The sequence below is a fragment of the Tachyglossus aculeatus genome, chromosome 6 (genome assembly GCF_015852505.1).
Source record: "Tachyglossus aculeatus isolate mTacAcu1 chromosome 6, mTacAcu1.pri, whole genome shotgun sequence".
Taxonomy (NCBI): domain Eukaryota; kingdom Metazoa; phylum Chordata; class Mammalia; order Monotremata; family Tachyglossidae; genus Tachyglossus; species Tachyglossus aculeatus.
In genome coordinates this window covers 16,038,695-16,057,983 of record NC_052071.1, presented here as the reverse complement: position 1 = coordinate 16,057,983, position 19,289 = coordinate 16,038,695, and the positions used below count along the sequence as shown (strand labels likewise).

General features: G+C 57.7%; 1 protein-coding gene across 3 annotated transcripts in view; it reads right to left on the bottom strand.

The window, feature by feature from the left end:
* Window positions 1–829: 829 nt before the first annotated feature.
* COL4A6 (collagen type IV alpha 6 chain) overlaps window positions 830–19,289 on the bottom strand; it is a 181,475-nt gene continuing 163,015 nt past the window's right edge. For 2 of the 3 annotated variants that reach the window (XM_038748142.1, XM_038748144.1), the window contains 23 exons: window positions 18,322–18,393; window positions 18,059–18,166; window positions 17,218–17,439; window positions 16,677–16,838; window positions 15,987–15,995; window positions 14,689–14,859; window positions 14,213–14,356; window positions 13,453–13,578; window positions 12,649–12,830; window positions 12,185–12,248; window positions 11,639–11,713; window positions 11,265–11,372; window positions 11,065–11,172; window positions 10,777–10,848; window positions 10,437–10,562; window positions 10,150–10,266; window positions 9,623–9,784; window positions 5,160–5,258; window positions 4,903–5,049; window positions 4,011–4,127; window positions 3,742–3,933; window positions 3,199–3,485; window positions 830–1,640 (listed from right to left, as the gene is read on the bottom strand). In XM_038748142.1, the coding sequence (XP_038604070.1) occupies window positions 1,380–1,640; window positions 3,199–3,485; window positions 3,742–3,933; window positions 4,011–4,127; window positions 4,903–5,049; window positions 5,160–5,258; window positions 9,623–9,784; window positions 10,150–10,266; window positions 10,437–10,562; window positions 10,777–10,848; window positions 11,065–11,172; window positions 11,265–11,372; window positions 11,639–11,713; window positions 12,185–12,248; window positions 12,649–12,830; window positions 13,453–13,578; window positions 14,213–14,356; window positions 14,689–14,859; window positions 15,987–15,995; window positions 16,677–16,838; window positions 17,218–17,439; window positions 18,059–18,166; window positions 18,322–18,393 (3,131 nt within the window). In that variant the 3' untranslated portion in view covers window positions 830–1,379. The remainder of the gene's footprint in view (window positions 1,641–3,198; window positions 3,486–3,741; window positions 3,934–4,010; window positions 4,128–4,902; window positions 5,050–5,159; window positions 5,259–9,622; window positions 9,785–10,149; window positions 10,267–10,436; window positions 10,563–10,776; window positions 10,849–11,064; window positions 11,173–11,264; window positions 11,373–11,638; window positions 11,714–12,184; window positions 12,249–12,648; window positions 12,831–13,452; window positions 13,579–14,212; window positions 14,357–14,688; window positions 14,860–15,986; window positions 15,996–16,676; window positions 16,839–17,217; window positions 17,440–18,058; window positions 18,167–18,321; window positions 18,394–19,289) is intronic. The other variant, XM_038748143.1, reaches the window with a different exon arrangement.

Here is a 19,289-nt window from a genome sequence, read left to right as displayed (position 1 = left end):
GGCCTAGCCTGGAGCCGCCCAGTCAAGAAAGGAGGAAACCAGAGCCACTCTTGTTTAGAGGAGAGGGTTGCATCAAAACACAACCCCAGATGGTTTGTATTGGCCACCGGGCATTTCGTGCTCGGGGCAGGCTGTGGAGAGGGCTTTTCCGGCCGGTCCGAGGCCTCGGCCCGGAGAGCCCGAAGCCTCTGGCGATTGAGTGTCTGCCAAGGCAGCCGGCTTTGGCAACTTCCGAGTTTCGATCTCTTTCCTCAAGGGCGAGCCAGTGGTGTGAGAAGACTCAGGCTCCTCCCTCCCGCCTCGTGGCCAGGGACAAGCTTCACTAAAGACAGGTGAGACAGGTGAACATACCTGACCTGAGGCTTAGGAGACCTCGGGTGGTTCCTTCCATCCTCTTGAGGCTAATGCAACTTTCTTTTACATATCCTCCCCCTGCTTCTGACCCGAGGGGCTGGGGCATCAGGAGGAAGACTTACTCCTAGCAACAATGTATGAGAGAAACGGTCTGAAAGCGATAGGTGTTCGTACGTAAAAACTCCTTTATTGGCAAAGCCGCAGTCGTCCGGGAGGGCAACAGATGCCAGGATTAGTAACTCTGTGGATGCTTAAAATATGCAGCGTCTGTATATGGAGGGTGGTTCCCAAAATACTTACGAAAAAGGAATCACTAGCACCTAATTACTTCCTGCAGGCATTGGGCGGTGAGCGAGGAAAAGACTATTTAGAGAGAGCCCCAAGGACAGTGATATAATATACAAGGTGAGTGAAGAATCAAAACTGTACATCCAACACAGAAATACTTTAGGGCTTCAAAACACTAACTAGGGGTTATCTGCCGGGCTTTTGATTGTAAAGGCATATCGAGAACGCGGTTGGGCTACCTCGGAAAGGCCTCACAGATGTAAATGGGAACCAGCAACGAACCTTTTTCGTCTCCCCTTTCTACCAGGCGTGAGCTCTGTTGCTGGAGGATAAAGCAGAGACTAAGTAGATGTCCCTTCCCACCCCACAACAATGCTCACCTCTTTAATAAAGTAACAGGTATCAGAACAGGCCAAATCCCTCCTTTCCTAGAATGCAAGAAACTTAGCGGAGAAAGAGAAACTGACTCGTCCAAAACAGAACCGGGACTCGCACCCGAACGATGGCCACCTGTCCACCCGCCGGCCGAGCAGAACAGCAGCAGAGAGAAGGGCACCAGGGAGACTTTCTGAGGTAGCCTCGGGTCGTGGCAGAGATTCCCAGCGAAGGGCAGCACCGTGTGAGTCCCAAGTCACGTGGGGGTCCGGGCTGGCGAGACCAGCCGAGACATTGGCCCCGGGCCCCCGGAGGCCGACGGTCCTGCGGCCCGTCGTCGTGGTCTCGCCCCGCGTGTCTCGCTACAAGTTCTTCATACACACCTGGCAGCGGCCCACGCGGGTGCGCAGCAGGCCCGCTTTCAGCGTTTCCGAGGGAGGAGAGTCCACGAACTGCTGCCTCTCTTCCACCGTCGTCAGCCAGAAGCTGTATTTATTGGCGAAGTAGTGGCAGGTCCCCCGGGCGCCGCTGCACTCGATGAAAGGAGTGGCCCGGAAATCTTCCAGGCAGGAGCCGGGCGAGACGAGGGACTGGCCTCCGCCCTCAGCCCCGGCCGCGGTGTGCTGGAACCAAGAGGAAGGGATCGGGCCTCGGCTCCGCACCTCGGGAGAGAGCGGCGGGCTCCGAAAACGCTCCTATCGGGAGGGCTGGACTGGAAGCCCCGCTTCTCAGCAGGCCCTGGGAGAGGAGGGTCAAGCGAGCTTTGGAAGTGGAGCCTGGCGAGGGAAAGGGAAGTGATGCCCCGGCTGAGAACGCGGGTGAAACTCCCCAGTTGGCGAGGCTGGGGCAAATGACAGGATCCCGGCCCTTCGGTTCAAGGAATCTGTGACTAAGTGTGCAGCTTTGACGAGGTGGGCAAGTGAAGAGGAGGCTGTGGAAGGTAGGCCCGTCTTGGCTCTGGAATTCTTTCCAGCACTGCAAGGGGCTTTGTGTGAACCAGGCAAGGAAGAGCCCTGCTCCTTCTAGTAGGTTTACTGGTCTGGGGCTTCACCGGGGAGTTGATTTGAGATTCCCATTTCTAGGCTGACTGGCGGCCAGTTTCAGCCAGGAGATCCCTCCACTGGCCCACCCGGGCTGCTTCTCACCTCCCCACCTCCATCCCTGTCTGCAGGCCCCGTCTCCTCCCTGCGACAGTCCGAGGGAAAAAGATGCAATCCCCAGGACCCCCCCACCAGAGATGGGGGAAAGCCCAGCGGCCTCAATGTAAGCCCCCTCACCACCAAATCGAGTGGCCCGGCCCTAGGGAGGGATCATGGGGTGGGGGTAGAGGAGCAAGGAATCTCCCTCTGGCCTACTGGCACTATGGAACCCGTGGGTGCGGCGGCTTTGAGGCTAATTAATAATAATAATAATAATAATAATAATAATAATGATGATGGTATTTGTTAAGCGCTTATAATGTGCCAAGCATTGTTTTTAAGCACTGAAGTATATATAAGGTAATCAGTTGTCCCACGCGGGGCTCAACAATCCCCCTTTTACAGATGAGGGAACTGAGGCACAGAGAAGTTAAATGACTCGCCCAAAGTCACACAGCTGGTAAGCGGAGGAGCTGGGATCAGAACCCACAACCTCCGACTCCCAAGCCCGGGCCCTTTCCACTAAGCCACCGCTGCTTCTCAGCGTATGTAACTGTTACGTGACTGTTGGCTGAAAGACGGTGAAACTGGGGTCCACTGCCTGCTGATGTGGAGATGGTTCATTTGGGGCACAGAGGTGACAAGGGGATAGAGATTTTTAGATGGGCGGTGAGGCTTGGGAAGGGACAGGCCTCTCAGTTTGACTAATCCTTTTGAGAGCCACCATCTGGGGTCTTTCAAGCCCTGGCTGGAGATTCTCAAGGCCCTGAGACGGGGCGGGAGCAACGCCAGGATTTGGGGTCGTAAAAATGGAGATGGTCAAAGGGCAGCCACTCAAGCCCCCATGCCCCTCTCCCTCCCGCCCCTTCTAGCCACAACCCCTCCTGTTCATCCGTTGGCACGTTCTGCGGGTAGCCGTGATAACTGAATGCCTATCTGGGCTTCCTGGCAGAGTTTCTCCCTGACTCCCCTCGCCCCCAAAGAACCGTCTCGCGCCCTGCCCTCCGCCCAGGCTCCCCGCGGCCACCGTCCCTTCTCTCACCATGAGGAACGAGTACCCGATCCACAGACTGCGCCAGCCGGCGGGGCACTGGGGGATGGTGACGTCCTGGCTGTGGACGGCCACGGCCTGGGCCGGGGCCTCGCACACGGAGCAGCGGCTGATGTACTGGGGGATCTGGGTCCGGCCGACGGGCATCATGGGGATGGGCGCCGTGGTGGACAGCCAGTAGGACTTGTCGTTGCGGCTGGCGTAGTAGCACACCTCGTCGATGTTGCAGTAGATGAAGGGCATCGTGCTGAAGCGAGGTAAGCACGAGCCGGCGAGCCCTGGCCGCAGGAGGAAGAGGAGGAGGAGTCGGTCTCTGCCGCGGAGCACCCCGCTGGGACCCGTGGTCACACCTAGATCTCGTTAAGGCGGTAAGTCAGATGCGGGGTTGCCGGTGAACGGGCTTTCGCCCATTATCCCGTGCCACCCTTTATCCAGTCTTCTGGGGGCCCGTGCCAGTCCAGCCTGCTTCCTCCACCCAGGCCACCCCCAGACTGGGCCACAGATGGGGATCCCGCGGCTCCGGCCCCCACCTACCCAGGTCCTGGTTGTGGGCTTTGTCCTGGCCCTCGACGTAGAGCAGGCTGTAGCCCTCCCACAGGCGGGCCATCCCCGTGGGGCAGGACGGCACCTGCTCCGACTGGCTGTGCTTCACCAGCGTGGAGCCCACGCCCACGCCCCGGCCGGGCATCCCGGGCCGTCCCGACGTGCCCTGCTGCCCCGGAGCCCCTGCCGGAGGGGAAAGCGTTACGGGGAGGGGAAGCTCAGCCCGGTACGGGGAGGCGGGTGTGGGTGGCGTTACTCACCTTCAAACCCCGGGGGGCCAGGAAGACCCGGGAGGCCGGAGTCTCCGGGGCTGCCGGGGGAGCCGGGCAGCCCGCTGGGCCCCTCCTTGCCCGGGATGCCCACCAAACCTTTGGCGCCTGCAGAGAGTGGAGCCACAGCTGAGTCTCTACCAGCCGTGAGACTCTCCCCAAATGCCCACGGCATTGTAATAATGTCACTTGTTAAGTACTTACTATGGGCCAGGCACTGTACTAAGCGCCGGGATGAATACAAGCAGATCGGGTTGGACACAGTCCCTGTCCCACATGGGGCTCTCAGTCTTAATCCCCATTTTCACAGAGGAGGTCACTGAGGCCTAGAGATGTGACGTGACCTGGCCCAAGATCACACAGCAGACCAGTGGCAGAACCGGGATTCGAACCCAGGGACCATCCGAGTCCCAGGCCCGCGCTCTAGCCACTAGGCCATGCTGCTTCCCATTCGTTGGACATTCTGGCCCTTTTGGATCAAACTAAAGGGGCGAAAAACCCCAATCGGGCTTCAACCGTCCTACCGCGTTTGACGGTGGGGCTGGTGGAGGAGGAAGCTGGGCAGGGGCATCCTCAGGGGAGGAACCAACCGGCAAGAGCCCCAGCTCCTCAGGACAGGCCCGAGGCTGCTATTTTGCCACTACCTGTCTGGGCCCAAAGGGCGGGGGGGCTGTGGGAATGGAGCAGGCGATGCTGACTCCATCCTGGTCCCTTTGCAGGCTCCAAGTGAGGGCCCCAGGACCCCAGCATGGGATCCCAGCTGCAGAGGGACGGATGCCAGGGCTCTGCCACCAGAGCAGGTGGGCCTAGGATGCCCGCTGCTTCCCCATGGTCAGAGGACTGTGTCCCTGGGGGCGGGACCACCTCCTCTCCCCCACTTTACCTGGCAGGCCCAGAGGGCCTTGCGGGCCAGGATCTCCCACCAGGCCCATGTAGCCGTCAGTGCCCGGAAGCCCCTGTGAGCCAGGAGAGGGGTGGACGTCCTCGGGGATTGGTGTGATTCCGGGGGCACCGCGGGCCCCGGGGAAACCTGCGGGAAAAAGTAAGGGCCGGGCGGTGGGCGTGGGGCTCTGAGCGTCCACTCCCAGAGCCAGACCCCGCCGGAACCACCCTGCACCCCGCGGGAACCGCGGGACTCACCTCTGGGGCCGGCCGGGCCCTTGAGCCCCGGAAACCCGCTGTCTCCGGCAGCCCCGTCTTTCCCGGGAATCCCCATGAAGCCTGCTTCACCTCGCACACCTGAGACGGAGGAGAAAGAATCACGGTCCCTCCCGTTAAGCCAGATCGGGATTAGGAGGTTGGGGGGCGACAGGGACTCAGAGGTGGATTTAGAGAGATGCAAAGAGATGGAGTGAGAGGCAGAGAGTGGGGCCGAGCAAGACGTAGAGATAGATGCAGACAGATGGAGATGCAGAAAGAGGAACTCAGAGAGGCAGAGACACAGAGATATATACTCAGAGATGAAGATGTAGAAAGAGGTAGAGGTAGCAAAGAGAAATAGGGAGGCAGAGATGTACAGAGACATAAGAGTGAGGCAGAGAGATGCACAGAGACACATATGCAACGATGCAGAGAGTGATGCAGAAAGAGATAGAGATGCGGAGACGGAGAGCAGGACGCAGACGGATCTGGAGATGCAGTGAGAGAGACGTGCAGAGAAACAAAGACCTATAAAGAGAGATTCAAGGAGAGAAAGGCAAAGAAATGTATAGCGAGAAATGTACAGAGACTCAGAGGCAGAGAGGGAGAGGCTAAGATGTAGAGAGACAGAGAGGTGCCGAGAGACTGATGAAGCGATGCTGAGACAGAGAGGGACGCAGAGAAGTACAGAGATGCAGAGACACAGCGATGGATGAACAGAGATGTAGAAAAGCACTCAAAGAGATAGATGCATGCAGAGAGAGACACAAACACACAGATGTGAAGATGCAGGGAGTTGGTCAGAAACTTGGGTGTAGAGAGATAGTCACAGAGATGTAGAGAGAGACCAAGAGAGAGGCAGAGATGTAGAGACGGACACAGAAAAGGATTCTGAGGAGAGAGAGAGATACTGGCACATGAGACAAAGTCAGAGAGAGGGACTCAGAGAGAGAGAGAGAGAGAGAGAGAGAGAGAGAGAGAGAGAGAGAGAAAGAGAGATGCTCTAAATCGTAGATTTACGCTCCTGATGGCAGGGAACATGTCTACCAACTGTTATACTGTACTCTCCCAAGCACTTAGTACAGTGTTGTGCACACAATAGATACCATTGATTGATGCTGAGAGAAGCAGTGAGGCATTGAGAGAGACTCAAAGAGTGATAGAGATGCAGAGAGGGGGAACAGGAGAGACAGAGAGAAATACAAGGATTCAGAGATGCAGACACAAATGTAGGAAAAGACATGCAGAGACAGAGAGGGGGCAAAAGGGAGGAGAGACAGGACTAAGAAAGGCAGAGATTTGGGGGGTAGGGTCACAGATGTAGAGAGATGCAGAGGGACTGACATATAAAGACACAGAGACAGCCATACGTGCTGAGAGAAAGACAGGCAAAGAGATGTAGAGAGACAGAGGTAGAGAGAGATACAGGCAGACACAGAGAAATGCAGAGATGCAGATAGTCTGTGAGACCAAAGAGACACAGACAAATGCAGACTCATAGAGAGATGCAGACAGTGAGACCAGAGACATACAGAGAAATGCAGAGACTCAGAGAGACGCAGATTGTCAGTGAGACAGAGAAGTACAAGATACAGAGAGACCCAGAGATGAAGAGAGGAACTCAGATGCAAAAATTCAGGAAGCCAGACAGAGACACAGACATCACAGAGAAGACATGAAGAGAGAGAGAGAGACGCAGGCAGATAGGGACAAAGGGAGATGAAGCAGAGACTGGCAGAAAGACATAGACAGATGCTGGGAGTCAGACATAAAAGAGACACACAGCTGGAGAAAGACATGTAGAGACAGCTTCAGAGAAAGACCCTCACAGGGCCAGATGCACACAGAGACAGATGTAGAGATCCACATGTAGAAACATAGGAAGGGCTGAAGAGGGATGCAGAAACATACGAAAAGCAGGGAGGTGTACAGGGAGACAGACAGAGACGCAAAGAGACAAAAATGCAGAGGGAGGGACACAAAAGACAGAGATAGAGATTCAGGGAGAGGAATGAGAGACACAGTAACAGGAATGGAGAGAGACAGACATGGCTATAGATGTAGAGAGAAATGCAGGGGGGTGGGCAGAGACATGGAGAGAGAAATATACTGAGGTGGAGAGAGAAGCCAGCAAAGAGGTGTAGAGAGATGCAATCAGCCAGACACAAGAGAGATACTGAGATGAAGACAGACCAGAGTTGGGAGGAAAGACACAGAGAGAAACAGGTGCAGGGAAACAGAGAAAGGCAGGGTGATGTAGAGATGCAGAGTCAGGCAGACACAGAAGTAGAGAGATAAACAGAGAGATGCAGAGCCACAGAAATGGATGTAGAGCAAGGGAGCCAGAGAGACACACATCCAGGCAGGAAGAAAAAAAAGAGTAGACACAGAGAGATATAGAGAGATGCACAGACAGAGACTCAGAGACAGGTGGAGAGGGACTGAGAGATGTAGATAAGCAGTCAGGCAGTGAGATGCAGAGGTGTAAAGAGACATACTGAAAGACGAACCATGAGAGAGACACACACGTAGTGAGAGAAACAGATGTAGCAACACACAGATGTAGACGGATGGAGTCTTGCAGAGAGAGGCAGAGACATGCACAGAGGGACTGAGACAGACATAGATGAAGAGAGATACAAGGAGAGCAGAGATAGATGTGTAGAGATGCAGAGAGAGAGTCCGCGAGAGGCAGAGATATAAAGATAGACACGTGCACCGAACAAGGCCCGGAAATGTAAAGATAGATGCAGAGAGAGGGACTCAGAGACATAGAGATGTAGAGAGAGATGGATGGACACAGAGAGGCAGAAAAGAGAGACAGAGGAATATACGGACATCGAAAGAAGCATAGAAAGACCCAGAGATATAGAGGCAGAGAAAGACGTAGAAAGAGGTCCAGAGCAGCAGAGACAGATGCAGGGAGATGCAGAGAGAGATGGACTCAGAGGAATGCAAAGAGATAGTGACAGAAAACAAAAGACAGAGAGTGGAGACACAGAGAGATGCAGGGACATAGACAGGTGCAAAGAGAAATAGGGAAGCAGAGACGTACCCAGATGCAAATAGGCAGAGCCAGGCACAGAGAGATGGGCCAAGAGAGAGGTAAAAAGAGATACTTTGAGAGATAGACACAGAGATATAGATATGTAGCATCAGGCATATGCAGAGAGATAGGGATGCAGAGAGGCCCAAGAATATAGACAGATAGATGAAGAGAGATAAGGACAAATAGAGAAACAGCTGTAGGGATGCAGAGGATCAGGAGGATCTCGAGGTGTAAGGAGAGATATAGAGAACCAGAGAGATGCAGAGATGTAGACACAGAGGGAGAGGGTCAGACAGAGAAGCCAAGAGAAAGGCAGAGAGAGACACACACACAAGCACAGAGATACAACAAAAAGAGCAAGGAGTCAGGCAGAGAAGCACATACAGATGCAGGGACACAGTGAGAGATACAGAGTGAGGAAGAGACAAGAGACAGGCAGATGACTCAGGGATGCAGAGAGACTCAAAGAAGGACGGGCAGATACTGCAAGAGGCAGACTGATATGGAGAGAGGGATTTAGAGAAATAGAGAGAGACAGAGAGAGATGCCTGAAGATTCAGAGGTGAAGAAAGGGACAGGCAGACTTGGATTTAGAAAGATAGTAATAAAAGAATAATAATGATGGCATTTTTATGCAGAGAGACCTATAGTTGTAGAGATACACAGATGCAGAAAGGCAGAGGGTTGCAGAGAAATAGGTGTCTATTTCTGTGGTAGAGAGGATATCTCTACATGTAGAGATAGGCAGCGATATATAGAGATTCAAAGAGACATGCAGAAACACAGATGCAGAAAGAGATGCGACAGAGACACAGATGAAGACAGATACAAAGATACAGACAGACAGATCAACAGAGAAATGCCCAAAGACAGGAGAGATGCAGGAACACAGAGTTAAAAAGAGGGACTCAGAGAAGCAGAGACAGGAAAACACAGAGGTGTGGAGAGAGAAGCAGAGATATAGGAAGAGACCCAGAGAGATACAAAGAGAGACATACTAAGGTAGAGAGAGAAAGAGAGAGGCAAAGGGGCATTCAGATTGAGACAGAGTGATGCAAAGGAGTAAAGATCCAGTCGCAGAGATAGAGACATGGGGAGAGAGAGGCATGCAGGAAAAAGAGAGGGACCCAGAGAGAGGCAGAGACATAGAGAAAGATAGATGCAGAGTCAGGCAGAAGACACTGGCAGAGACATCCAGACAGAAACACAGGAGGAGAGATGCATACATTTAGAGGGAGACATTTGTAGAGATGCAGAGAGATATTCAAGAGGGAGATGTAGACATAGGCAGGCAGAGAAGCAGAGAGACAGATATAGAAAGGCAGAGACTCAGAGATGAAGAAGCAGATGCAGAGACATAGCGATATGCAGAGATGCAGAGAGAGAGGAGTGTGTAAGCTAATAAAACACATACCTTTCAGTCCAGACTCTCCTGGGATGCCCATGATTCCAAGAATTCCCTGGTCCCCCTTGGTGCCCGGAAAGCCGGAAGGACCAGGGATGCCAGGGGATCCAGTGTCACCTTGGTCAGAGGCCGGTCCGGGGGTGCCCGGGAGCCCAGGCAGTCCAGGGAGTCCTGCCGATGAGGGAGGGACAGACAGACGGAGGGAGGACAGGAACAGAACCGCGTCAGTGACAGGATTCAAAAATCCTGTCTCCATCAGCCTCCTGACCAGGCCTATCCTCAAGTCCCTCCACCAAGGATTCGCTGTCGGGCATTTCCAGAGGGGGCAAACTGAGGCTCAGGAAAGCGGCTGAGGGGTCCCCGGAGAGGGGCCTTGCCTGCTGGGAGCGGGGTCGGAGCAGAGTCGAAGAATCCCCGAGCAGATGGAGCTGCCGTAGCCCAATGCCCCCCGACTTAACTGGGGGCACAGGTGCCCCGAAATAGAGCTCCGGGCGTCCCTGGGGGCCTCACCCCTGCCTCGTCCCCTGCCTGCCCACCTAATTCTCCATCCAGACCAGGATGCCCGGGGTCTCCCGGCCTTCCCCGGATGGGCGAAGGCAAAGAGACGCCAGGTGCTCCTTGGGGGCCGGGTTGGCCCGGAACACCCGGTAAACCTGCAAAGACACAAGAAGGAGGGTGGTCACATTGCACTCTTCCAAGCCCCGAGTCTGGGGCTCTGCACACAGTAAGCACTCAATATATACGACTGAGAGGTCATATGGGCAGCGGGGGTGCCCTGGGAACTCTCCCCCCAAAGCCCCCACACCCACCCGTACCCCTTTACCTATGCTTCCTTTGAAGCCCCTGAGGCCGGGGTTTCCGGGTGCTCCGATCCCACTCCCCACGGAGCCTGCTTCGCCTTTGACACCGGGAAATCCAGCAGGCCCCGGCAAGCCGGCTCCGCTCAGACCTGCCAAGGGACGAGGACGGGGAGTGGGAATGGAGGAGGAGGAAGAGCAGCAGGAAGAGGAAGCAGAGCCACTGCAGGTGACTACTGCGATGGCAGCTTTTGGACCCACAAAGACCCCGTGACCCAAAGGAGCCACATGTGGTTTCTTCAATAGCTCCTCCCCTCCTCACCATGCCAAGCCCCCCCTCCAGGCCCGGTCCCGGCCCCTCCTAACCTGGCGTCCCAGGCGAGCCCTTGTTGCCCGGCAGCCCATTCAGTCCCGTCAGCCCCGGGAGTCCAGGGAACCCTACGGTGGAGACGGCGGTCACGGTGCTGGTGTGACGGAGCCCAGCCCCCTGCCCAGGGGGACAACTAGACCAACAGGGTCGAACTCTGGCCTGCCTGCTTCCTGACGGCGGGCACGGTGCCGGGGACGAAGGTGGCTCCGAAGCAGGACTGTTCCAGCCAGGAGGGTCCCACGTGCCAACACAGAGCCCCCGCCGCCCACCCGAGTAACACCCACCTTTAGTTCCCAGCAAGCCAGGGAAGCCGGGGAATCCTGCAGGTCCCAGCTGGCCTGGGGTCCCGGGGACGCCCGCTTTTCCTTGCGGCCCAGCGATCCCGGGGGTGCCTGTGAGCGGGAGTGGGAGCAGAGGGCTCAGGCCGAGCCGGGCCAACCCGGGCCCTGGTGAGGCACAGACGGGGAGCAACGTGGAGAGATACCTGCAGGGCCTGCTTGGCCAACGTCACCGGTGGCCCCATGCCCGCCGTCCACGCCCCTGATGCCCGGGACGCCCAGGGCGCCCTCCGGTCCCCCCCGACCTCTTTCACCTGCAACGCCAGACAGAAAGAGGATGGTGAGCAGGTGGGAAATGAGTGGGCCCGAGGCCAGATTGGGGCCCAGGTCTTTCACGCGGAAGAGGGGATGAGGGGGCCCCGGAGACACGGGCACCCACCCCCTTCTCCATGGAGGGGGAAAAACAAACCTGGTCTGGGTAGAGGGCAGAGCCAGAGTGGCACTGGTGGCGGGTGGCGGTGGGGGGGGGGCATGGGGAGGAGGAAGGGGCAAGGAGATGAGGTGGTTGCCCGAGTCTTACCCTGGAAGCCCGGGCTGCCCTGCTGTCCTTTGGCGCCGGGATCCCCGGGGAGTCCAATCGACTGTCCTCGGTCACCTGGGGAAAAGAGGGTGAGGCTCTGGCCATCAGGCCATATGTTCCACAGGTTGCCTGGCCCAGGACTGCCAAGCTCCAGCCACTGGGTAGCCTGGGCCCCATAACCTTGTTGGTGCTCCCTGCTGATCTGCCCAGGATCCCGGGCACCATCCAGGAACAGCTCCAGGCCCACTGGGCTTCCCAGCTGGTAGTGGCTGAGCCAATCCAGTCCCCGAGTCCAGCTGGAGCAAGCACAGCAGTGTCACCGCTCTCTGCTCTGCAGCACGGACAGCTTCATTTTCCTAGTTCGGTGTCTACCCTGAAACTCTCAGAGCTGTGCTTGTCACCCTGCTCCTGGCACGGCAAGGATGGAGATGGGGAACCCGGTGACTCCGATCCCTGCTCCACCCATGCCCATCCCTCGGGGGGCAGGGGGTGTGGGAGAGGACGTGCTCTGGATCCGTTAGCTACTGGGGCCGGGCACCTACTTACCCTTCAAGCCCTTGAAGCCTCCAGCTCCTGGGGTGCCTGGAAGTCCAGAGAGCCCCGGGGAGCCCTGGAAAATACCAATGAAGGGCACGATTAGACCCAGGACCCCGACCGAGTCCTGGCACAGCCAACTTCAACGGGTTTATGGGAGTGGGAGTCGGGCAGATTTGGGACCAAAAAAAGCAGGCTGACAGCATACAACTGAGGCTCTCCCCATCAGGCCTGTTGGTCCCGCCCCTCAACCCTAAGAGGTGAGGGGGTGCAGGGGCAAGCAGGGACCGTGTTGGGAACTCTCAGCTCCAAGGGGCAAGGCTGGCGGGGTGGGGAAACTGAGGCCCCAGAACTCGGAAGCCAGTACAGGCCAGCTTGGCCCTCCTCCCAGGCCAGACGCTTGCTCCCTTCCCCGTCTTCCCCCGTCCCCAGCCCCCTCTGCCTCACTTCAGTCAGGAAAAAAAACGGATAGTTACACTTCCTCCCGGCATTCCGGGGAACCCTGGGATTCCGGAGGTTCCTCTCTCTCCAGGGAGGCCGCGCTGCCCCATGGGTCCCGGAAGCCCGGGCTTTCCAGGAAGTCCCTCGTCTCCTCCGCGGAAGCCGGGTGTCCCTGGAATGCCGGGGGATCCCGGGAGGCCGGGCATCCCTTTATCCCCTGAGAACAAGTGAAACAGGGAGAGAGAGGGTGAGAGATCGACACACAAACACCCGGTTGGCAAAGTCAGGCCTCTCTGTGGACTTTGCTTGTTCCATGATTCCAGCCACCACGCGCACGTGTGTGCCAAGTCAAAATCCTTTCACACATCTATATCCTTCCACCTTGGCACCGAAGCTTTACAAATAAAAGCCTGACGGGAAATGCTGAGGGAGAAAAAGAACAAAATCTCCAGCTGTCTACTCATTCACATGGCTGCTTTGGGTTTTTTTTTCAGCATCCCTGTGAGGGTAGGGATTGCTATCACCCGCTCTACAGATGGGGAAACTGAGGCTAAGAGGTGGAATGAATCCTTCAAGATCACACCGCTTGTCGGCTACAGGCCCAGTAATCAGTATTATTCTCCTGCCTCATTTCGCCCAGTCGTTTCTGCTACAGGACGAAGCTGGCAGAGCAGCAAGGTCCCACAGTGCTGCCAAGGTATTGTCTGGTGCGGTGCCCCTTCCCCATGGATGGTTTCCCCCACCCCCACCATCCCAACTGCTTACACCAAATGGGGAGTCCCCTCCTCTGTGGGAGGGGGCTGGAAGAGATGGGCCCCAAATGGAAATGGACACGGTACCTCGGAGCCCTTGGAACCCGCTGACTCCAGCTGTGCCTGGGGCTCCTCTATCCCCTTTGAAGATCAGATTGAGCATCGGTGGTGGTGGGTCACTGGGCCCTGTGGGACCGGGCACCCCTCTGTCACCTGAAGAGATGGAACAGTCGGTGAGCCGGGGTTGCGTAGACCTCGAGAGGCGTCACCCCCCGGGGAACGCCCCGGCTACAACTGCCGCTTCCCTTAGCTCTTCCCTAATAATAATGATAACAACTGTGGCATTTGTTAAGCGCTTATTATATGCCGGGCACTGGGGTGGACACAAGCAAATCGGGTTGGGGACAGTCCCTGTCCCACATGTGGCTCACAGTCTTAATCCCCATGAGGGAACGGAGGCCCAGAGAAGTGAACTGATTCGGCCAAGGTCACAGGGCAGATAAGTGGCGGAGCCGGGACTGGAACCCAGGTCCTTCTGTCACAAAAGTTGGCCCTCTAAGTTGGGAATCGGCCCGGAGGGAAGTGTCTTTCCACCCATGCATGACCCCCTGGACGATTTGTCATGTGACAACGGAAGACACGGAGGCATGAGTCCACGTGTGAGTCTGACTGTGGCCTGGGTTTTTCCCTGCGGCCGACCCCCTATGGCCGGGCGGGTGGGGTAGCCGTGGCCATGCAGTGTCGAATCTGAACCAGCCCCAGCCCTTCCACGCTCCCGGGGTGAAACGTGCGAACCTAGCCTGAGTAGGACAACCCACTGCAGCCGCTCCCGTTCCTCCACACTCACCCTTCTGGCCCGGCAGGCCGACGTAGCCCAGAAGCCCGTCCGCTCCGGTCGCCCCTGAACCTCCTTTCAGTCCGCTGGCTCCGGGGATCCCCTGCAGACCTGGACTTCCAGGGAAGCCCACCAAGCCGGACACTCCCCTCTCGCCTGTTGGGAGACACAAGAGTCCCGAGGTCCGGCGCCTCCATGCTCAGGTATCCGGCCGGGCCTTCCCCGGCCACGGGAAGGCTGGGGGATGAAACTAGGGCACCGCCAGCTTGAAAGGTCTCATTGTCCCACCCCGCCATCCTCATCCAGATTGGGACACGTTGGGAGGGGAGCAGGGGGACAGGGGCAGGAGAGGAAGGGGATGGGCTGAGGAAAGGGCACGAGAAGGGCAGGATGGAAGAGGGATGGGGTGGGGAGAGGGCCCGGACAGAGGTGAGTCCAATATAACAAGAAAGAGACACATTCCCTGCCCCAAATGAGCTCACACTCACCCTTAGGTCCGGGGAAGCCAGGTGGTCCATCCAGACCCAGCGCACCGGGGGTCCCGGGGAAGCCGATGAGGCCCGGGGCCCCGGGGAATCCGCCCAGGCCCGGCAGACCCTTCATCCCCGTGGGCCCGGCGGGGCCCGGCTCCCCGCTGGCTCCTCTGAGGCCCGGCTGTCCTGAATCGACACAGAGGGAGAGTTGGGTCCCACGGCCGGTCGAGTGCACGGCCCCTCCCCCAGCCCCGGTGGGATCACGGGCCATTGATGGGAGAGCCCCCGACGCTGGCGCATGCGGCCCCGCCAACACGGAGTTTAGACGGCGGAAGCGTTAGTCCCCTTCCAGGAGGGCGGCCGCCACCACCCCGACCCTAGCTACCACCCTCGGGCCACACAGCTGCCAGTCGAGAAGCCCCGGCCATCCCGTCTCCCTTTCCCCTTTAATAATAACAATAGGATGATAAGCATAATAACTGTCATATTTGTTAAGCGCTCATCATATGCCCAGCACTGTAGTAAGTGCTGGGGTGGACACAAGATCAGGTCCCACATGGGGCTCACACTGTAAGTAGAACAGAGATCAGGCACTGAATCACCATTTTACTGACGAGGTAACTGAGGCCCAGAGACGTTCAGTGTGACTCGCCCACGGTGAGCCAGTGGTAGAAGCAGGATTAGAACCCAGGTCCTCTGACTTTCAGGCCCGTGCTCTCTCCACTAGCCCACACTGCTTCTCGTAGGCAGGGCTGGACCTCGGCCTTTCCCGGGGTACCGAGACGGTTCCGCCCGCTGCCGACGCCAAGGCCTCAGGGCCCCGGCCTGGGTCGGCCCCCGGTACAGGGCAAACCGGGACAGGAAGGGGTCAAACTGAGTTCCCCGGCTTGCGTCACCGATAAGCTCCCACGCGAGCAATTAGGAATGTCAGGCTCCTCTTTGGAAGAGCAGGCCCCACTGCCGCCACCGCCACCACGGGATAAGCCCTTCAGGGCGCCGAGGTTTAGTATCTGAGGGCTGCGGAAGCCACCTGGGCTCAGCGTTTGGCTCATCCCATCTGATTAAGGGCGCGGACCACTGTCTCAGGGGAGTGCTCAGATGTGGAAAGACCCAACACTCTGACTGGAGAAAGCAACCAGCGGGGCCTGGCAGGGACTGATGTCAGGTTTGGGACGGAGCCTTGGGCTAGGCCGGGGACAGCGCAGACCCCCACCCCTTGGAGAACCAGGGCGATCTGAGCAATCCCCTTGGTGAGGGCGACGTTTTGGTCGGGGTTAGTCCAGGAGCAGTGGCTGCTACGGGGCGTGGCTCACCTGGGCAGCCTCGGGGGAGACAGCCCATAATCAAACAGGGACACAGCACACATGCAGAGTTGACGGGACATGGAGGAGAGGCAGGCAGGTGATGAAGGGAAAGCGGATATAATGTGGGGAGAAAAAGGAAGAGGGGGGAAAAAATGCAGTTAACCCATCAGAAACAGTGCAGGTAATACTTCAATCATGGTGGTGGGCTGGGAGTGGTAGCTGTTTCTAACGTGACAGACTTGGTGACGGAAAGAGATTCGAACAGCAAATGAACGGCAGAATGAAAGACAAAGGCATGACAGCAGAATGGTGATGGGGGTTAAAATGCTCCCACCAGCGAGAAGGAGGCCGTGTGGGGTTGGGAGAGCATGCGTCCCTGCCTTCAGGCCGTGGTCGCCCAGCCCAAACTGGCCCAGGGGAGCCAAACAAATTACTGATCTAAGCCCCAGGGACAGGGGCTGCACTGGAAAAGGGGGGTTGGGGAGAGGCAAAGCATCCTAGTAACAGATGGCAGTCAGTCAGCCCTTGAGGGAAGAATGGAAGCTGGCTCTGCCCCAAGGCCCAAGGGTGGCAGGCGAACTCTTCCGGGGCCTCTTCCGACCAACGTGACAAATGAAAACCGGGAAGAATGAGAAACTCTCCTAGCTACCCCAGCCCGGCCCACCCCCTCCCCAGGGAGCCTGGGTTAAAGGCGTGTACCTGGAGGTCCTGGAAAGCCGGAGGCTCCGGTTGGGCCCGGTTTCCCCTCGAGGCCAAGCGGGCCCCCGGGTCCCGGGGAACCCTGCCGTCCAGCGCTGCCAGGGGCCCCCGGGCCGCCCCGTTCGCCCTTGACGCCCAGCAGGCCCGGTTTCCCGTCGAAGCCTGCGGGAGAAGGAGCCCAGGATCAGGTCAGGGACTTGGGGAGGGAACATCAGGGCTTCCCACAGGCCCTTATCCCGGTCAAACCGACTTTATAGCACGGGAGAAAGCAATGGGACGAAGCTTTGTGGACACGAGTCTTCCCCAAGTTTGACATATCCCATCACTCCCATCCCAAATGCATCTCGGATCCTCCCCAGGGTGTTCGTTTTAGGATGGGGAAAAACCACAAGAAGCCACAGACGAAGATGACGTAGTCAGTGTATGGGAAGTTGTGAATGCGAGTGTGCATACATGAAGGGGCATGAACTACAGGTGAGCCCGAGAGACTCCTTTCCAGTTTAAAATTCAACCATGCCAGTCAGAGGGAACAAGAACTCACCTCTCTCTCCCGGAAACCCGGGTTCTCCAAGAAATCCTTTATCTCCTGGAAGTCCCAGCAGGCCAGGCTCCCCGGGGGCACCGGGCTCCGCCCCAAGCACTTCCCCGGGAGCTCCTTTGGGGCCCGGCGGGCCGGGCCGTCCCACCTTCCCGGGGGGCCCATCCGCCCCAGCAAGCCCCGGGAGCCCCAACGAGCCCTTGTCCCCACGGAGCCCGGAAAATCCTAAATGCACAGAGAGGAAGAGAAGTCCCCCATAAGGCATTGAACCTTGGGTTCAGGGAAGAGCTCCTGAAAGGGACAGACCCAGGTCGGTCCTGGGGGAATGCCGCTGAGGTGGCAGGGGAAGCAACGAGATGACCTCTGGATACCCTACATCTTGGCAATGCCCTGCATTTGCAAGCAGCTTAGTTTCCAAAGTTTTAGCCAACATTAGCAACCTTGGTTCTTCCAGCCATCAGTCAATCAGTCAGTCAGTTGTATTTATTGAGCACTTACTGTGTACAGAGTACTGTACTCAGCGCATGGGAGAGTATAATACAACAATAAATAGACATATTCCCTGCCCACAATGAGTCTACAGTCTACAGCCTTATTCTCCAATTTTAAAGACAGCAAAACCAAGGCCCTGTGGTGTGGAGGAGGGTGACTGGATGCAGGGCTAAGTCGTCTGGGCCTTTGGGCAAGGGTGAGGCTGGCAGACACACTCCCTTCCACCCCTTCCCCCACCACGGGGAACCCATGGTACAGCTGCTGCCGCCTCTGCTGCCCCTGACCCGTTCCATCGAGACCCGTGCCCGACGAAGTAGGTGGGATCGCGGAGAAACCACCGCCGCCCTCTCACCTGGCATTTCCAGCAGCTGCACCTGTCCAGGGGTCCCGGGCTGCCCCTTCGACCCGTCGGATCCTGGCCGGCCCGGGGAGCCCAGGAAGCCCCGCTCACCTTTGCGCCCTAAGGAACCAACCCAGAGAAGGTAAGACAGATGGTCGGGCCTGAGCCAGTTCCCCAAGGCCCGCCCCTACCCGAGTTGGGGGACCCCCAGACTGAGAGTGTCCCCTCCAGGGAGCAGAGAGAGGTTTTGGGCCGGCTGGCCCTGGGACCCCTACCTGGAGATCCAGGCGAGCCGGGTAAGCCTGGTGGACCGTATGCGCCGGAGATAACGCAGGGCATGGTGGCTCCTGGAAAGACAAATGGGCAAGGCTGGGGTGAGTCCTGATCCCACCCCTCTAGGCTAGATTTCTCCACGGCCGGGGAACTGGGCCCTCCCGCGCCGGATTAGGCTGACGGGCTGGGTGGAGGGCAGCATGGCCAGAGAGATCAACGGTCCTACGCCCGCCAGGCTGCTCTATGGGCCAGTGAGAGGAATCCTGGGTCCTGCCAATTGCTTTGCCCACCAGTGTGCCCAGCCCCACTGTGTTAGACTCCCCCTGACCCCTGAGGGTCTCTGATTGTAGCCAGCCAGTCTCGGGGCTGGGTGGGGGGGTGGGGCCTGGGCATAGCATGTGGCCCGGTGCCAGGCTTGCCACCTGTCTGTCTTCCCCCTACCAGAAAAACGGACCCCTCTGAACCGGCCCAGCCTTGGCAGGGAGATTGGGGACCCAGACTCCCAAAGCCCTCTACACAAGGCTTGCCCACCCTTGCCCCGGAGATCAGAGCGAGCTCAGAGGTCCAGGTGACACGTGACGGTCAGGGAACCCGGATGCCGCTGGAAAGCTTTGGGTAAGGTCAGCACAGAAGGTCAGAGTCCTTGCTTTGAGGGCATCCCCGTCTTTGAGGCGGGGACTTCCAATCAGGTCTAGAAACGATGACCTAGTCACCCCAACCCCCCCCCACCGCCGCTGAGACAATCTGTGAGGTTGAAGCAGGGGCATTTAGCGTATCTGACCACTGCCCTCCACTGAACAGTCCCTTCCAGTTATGACGGTTAGCCAAGTCCCGCTCGGTTCAGTTAACCACATTCTATCCGATGGTCCGTAGTCCCAACTGGCACGGCACCCGGTCCTCCGACTGCCAAGGCGGGTGGTTTAGCTAACCGTTCCCAATCTCCTCCCGGCGGGATTCTCCGGAAAAACCA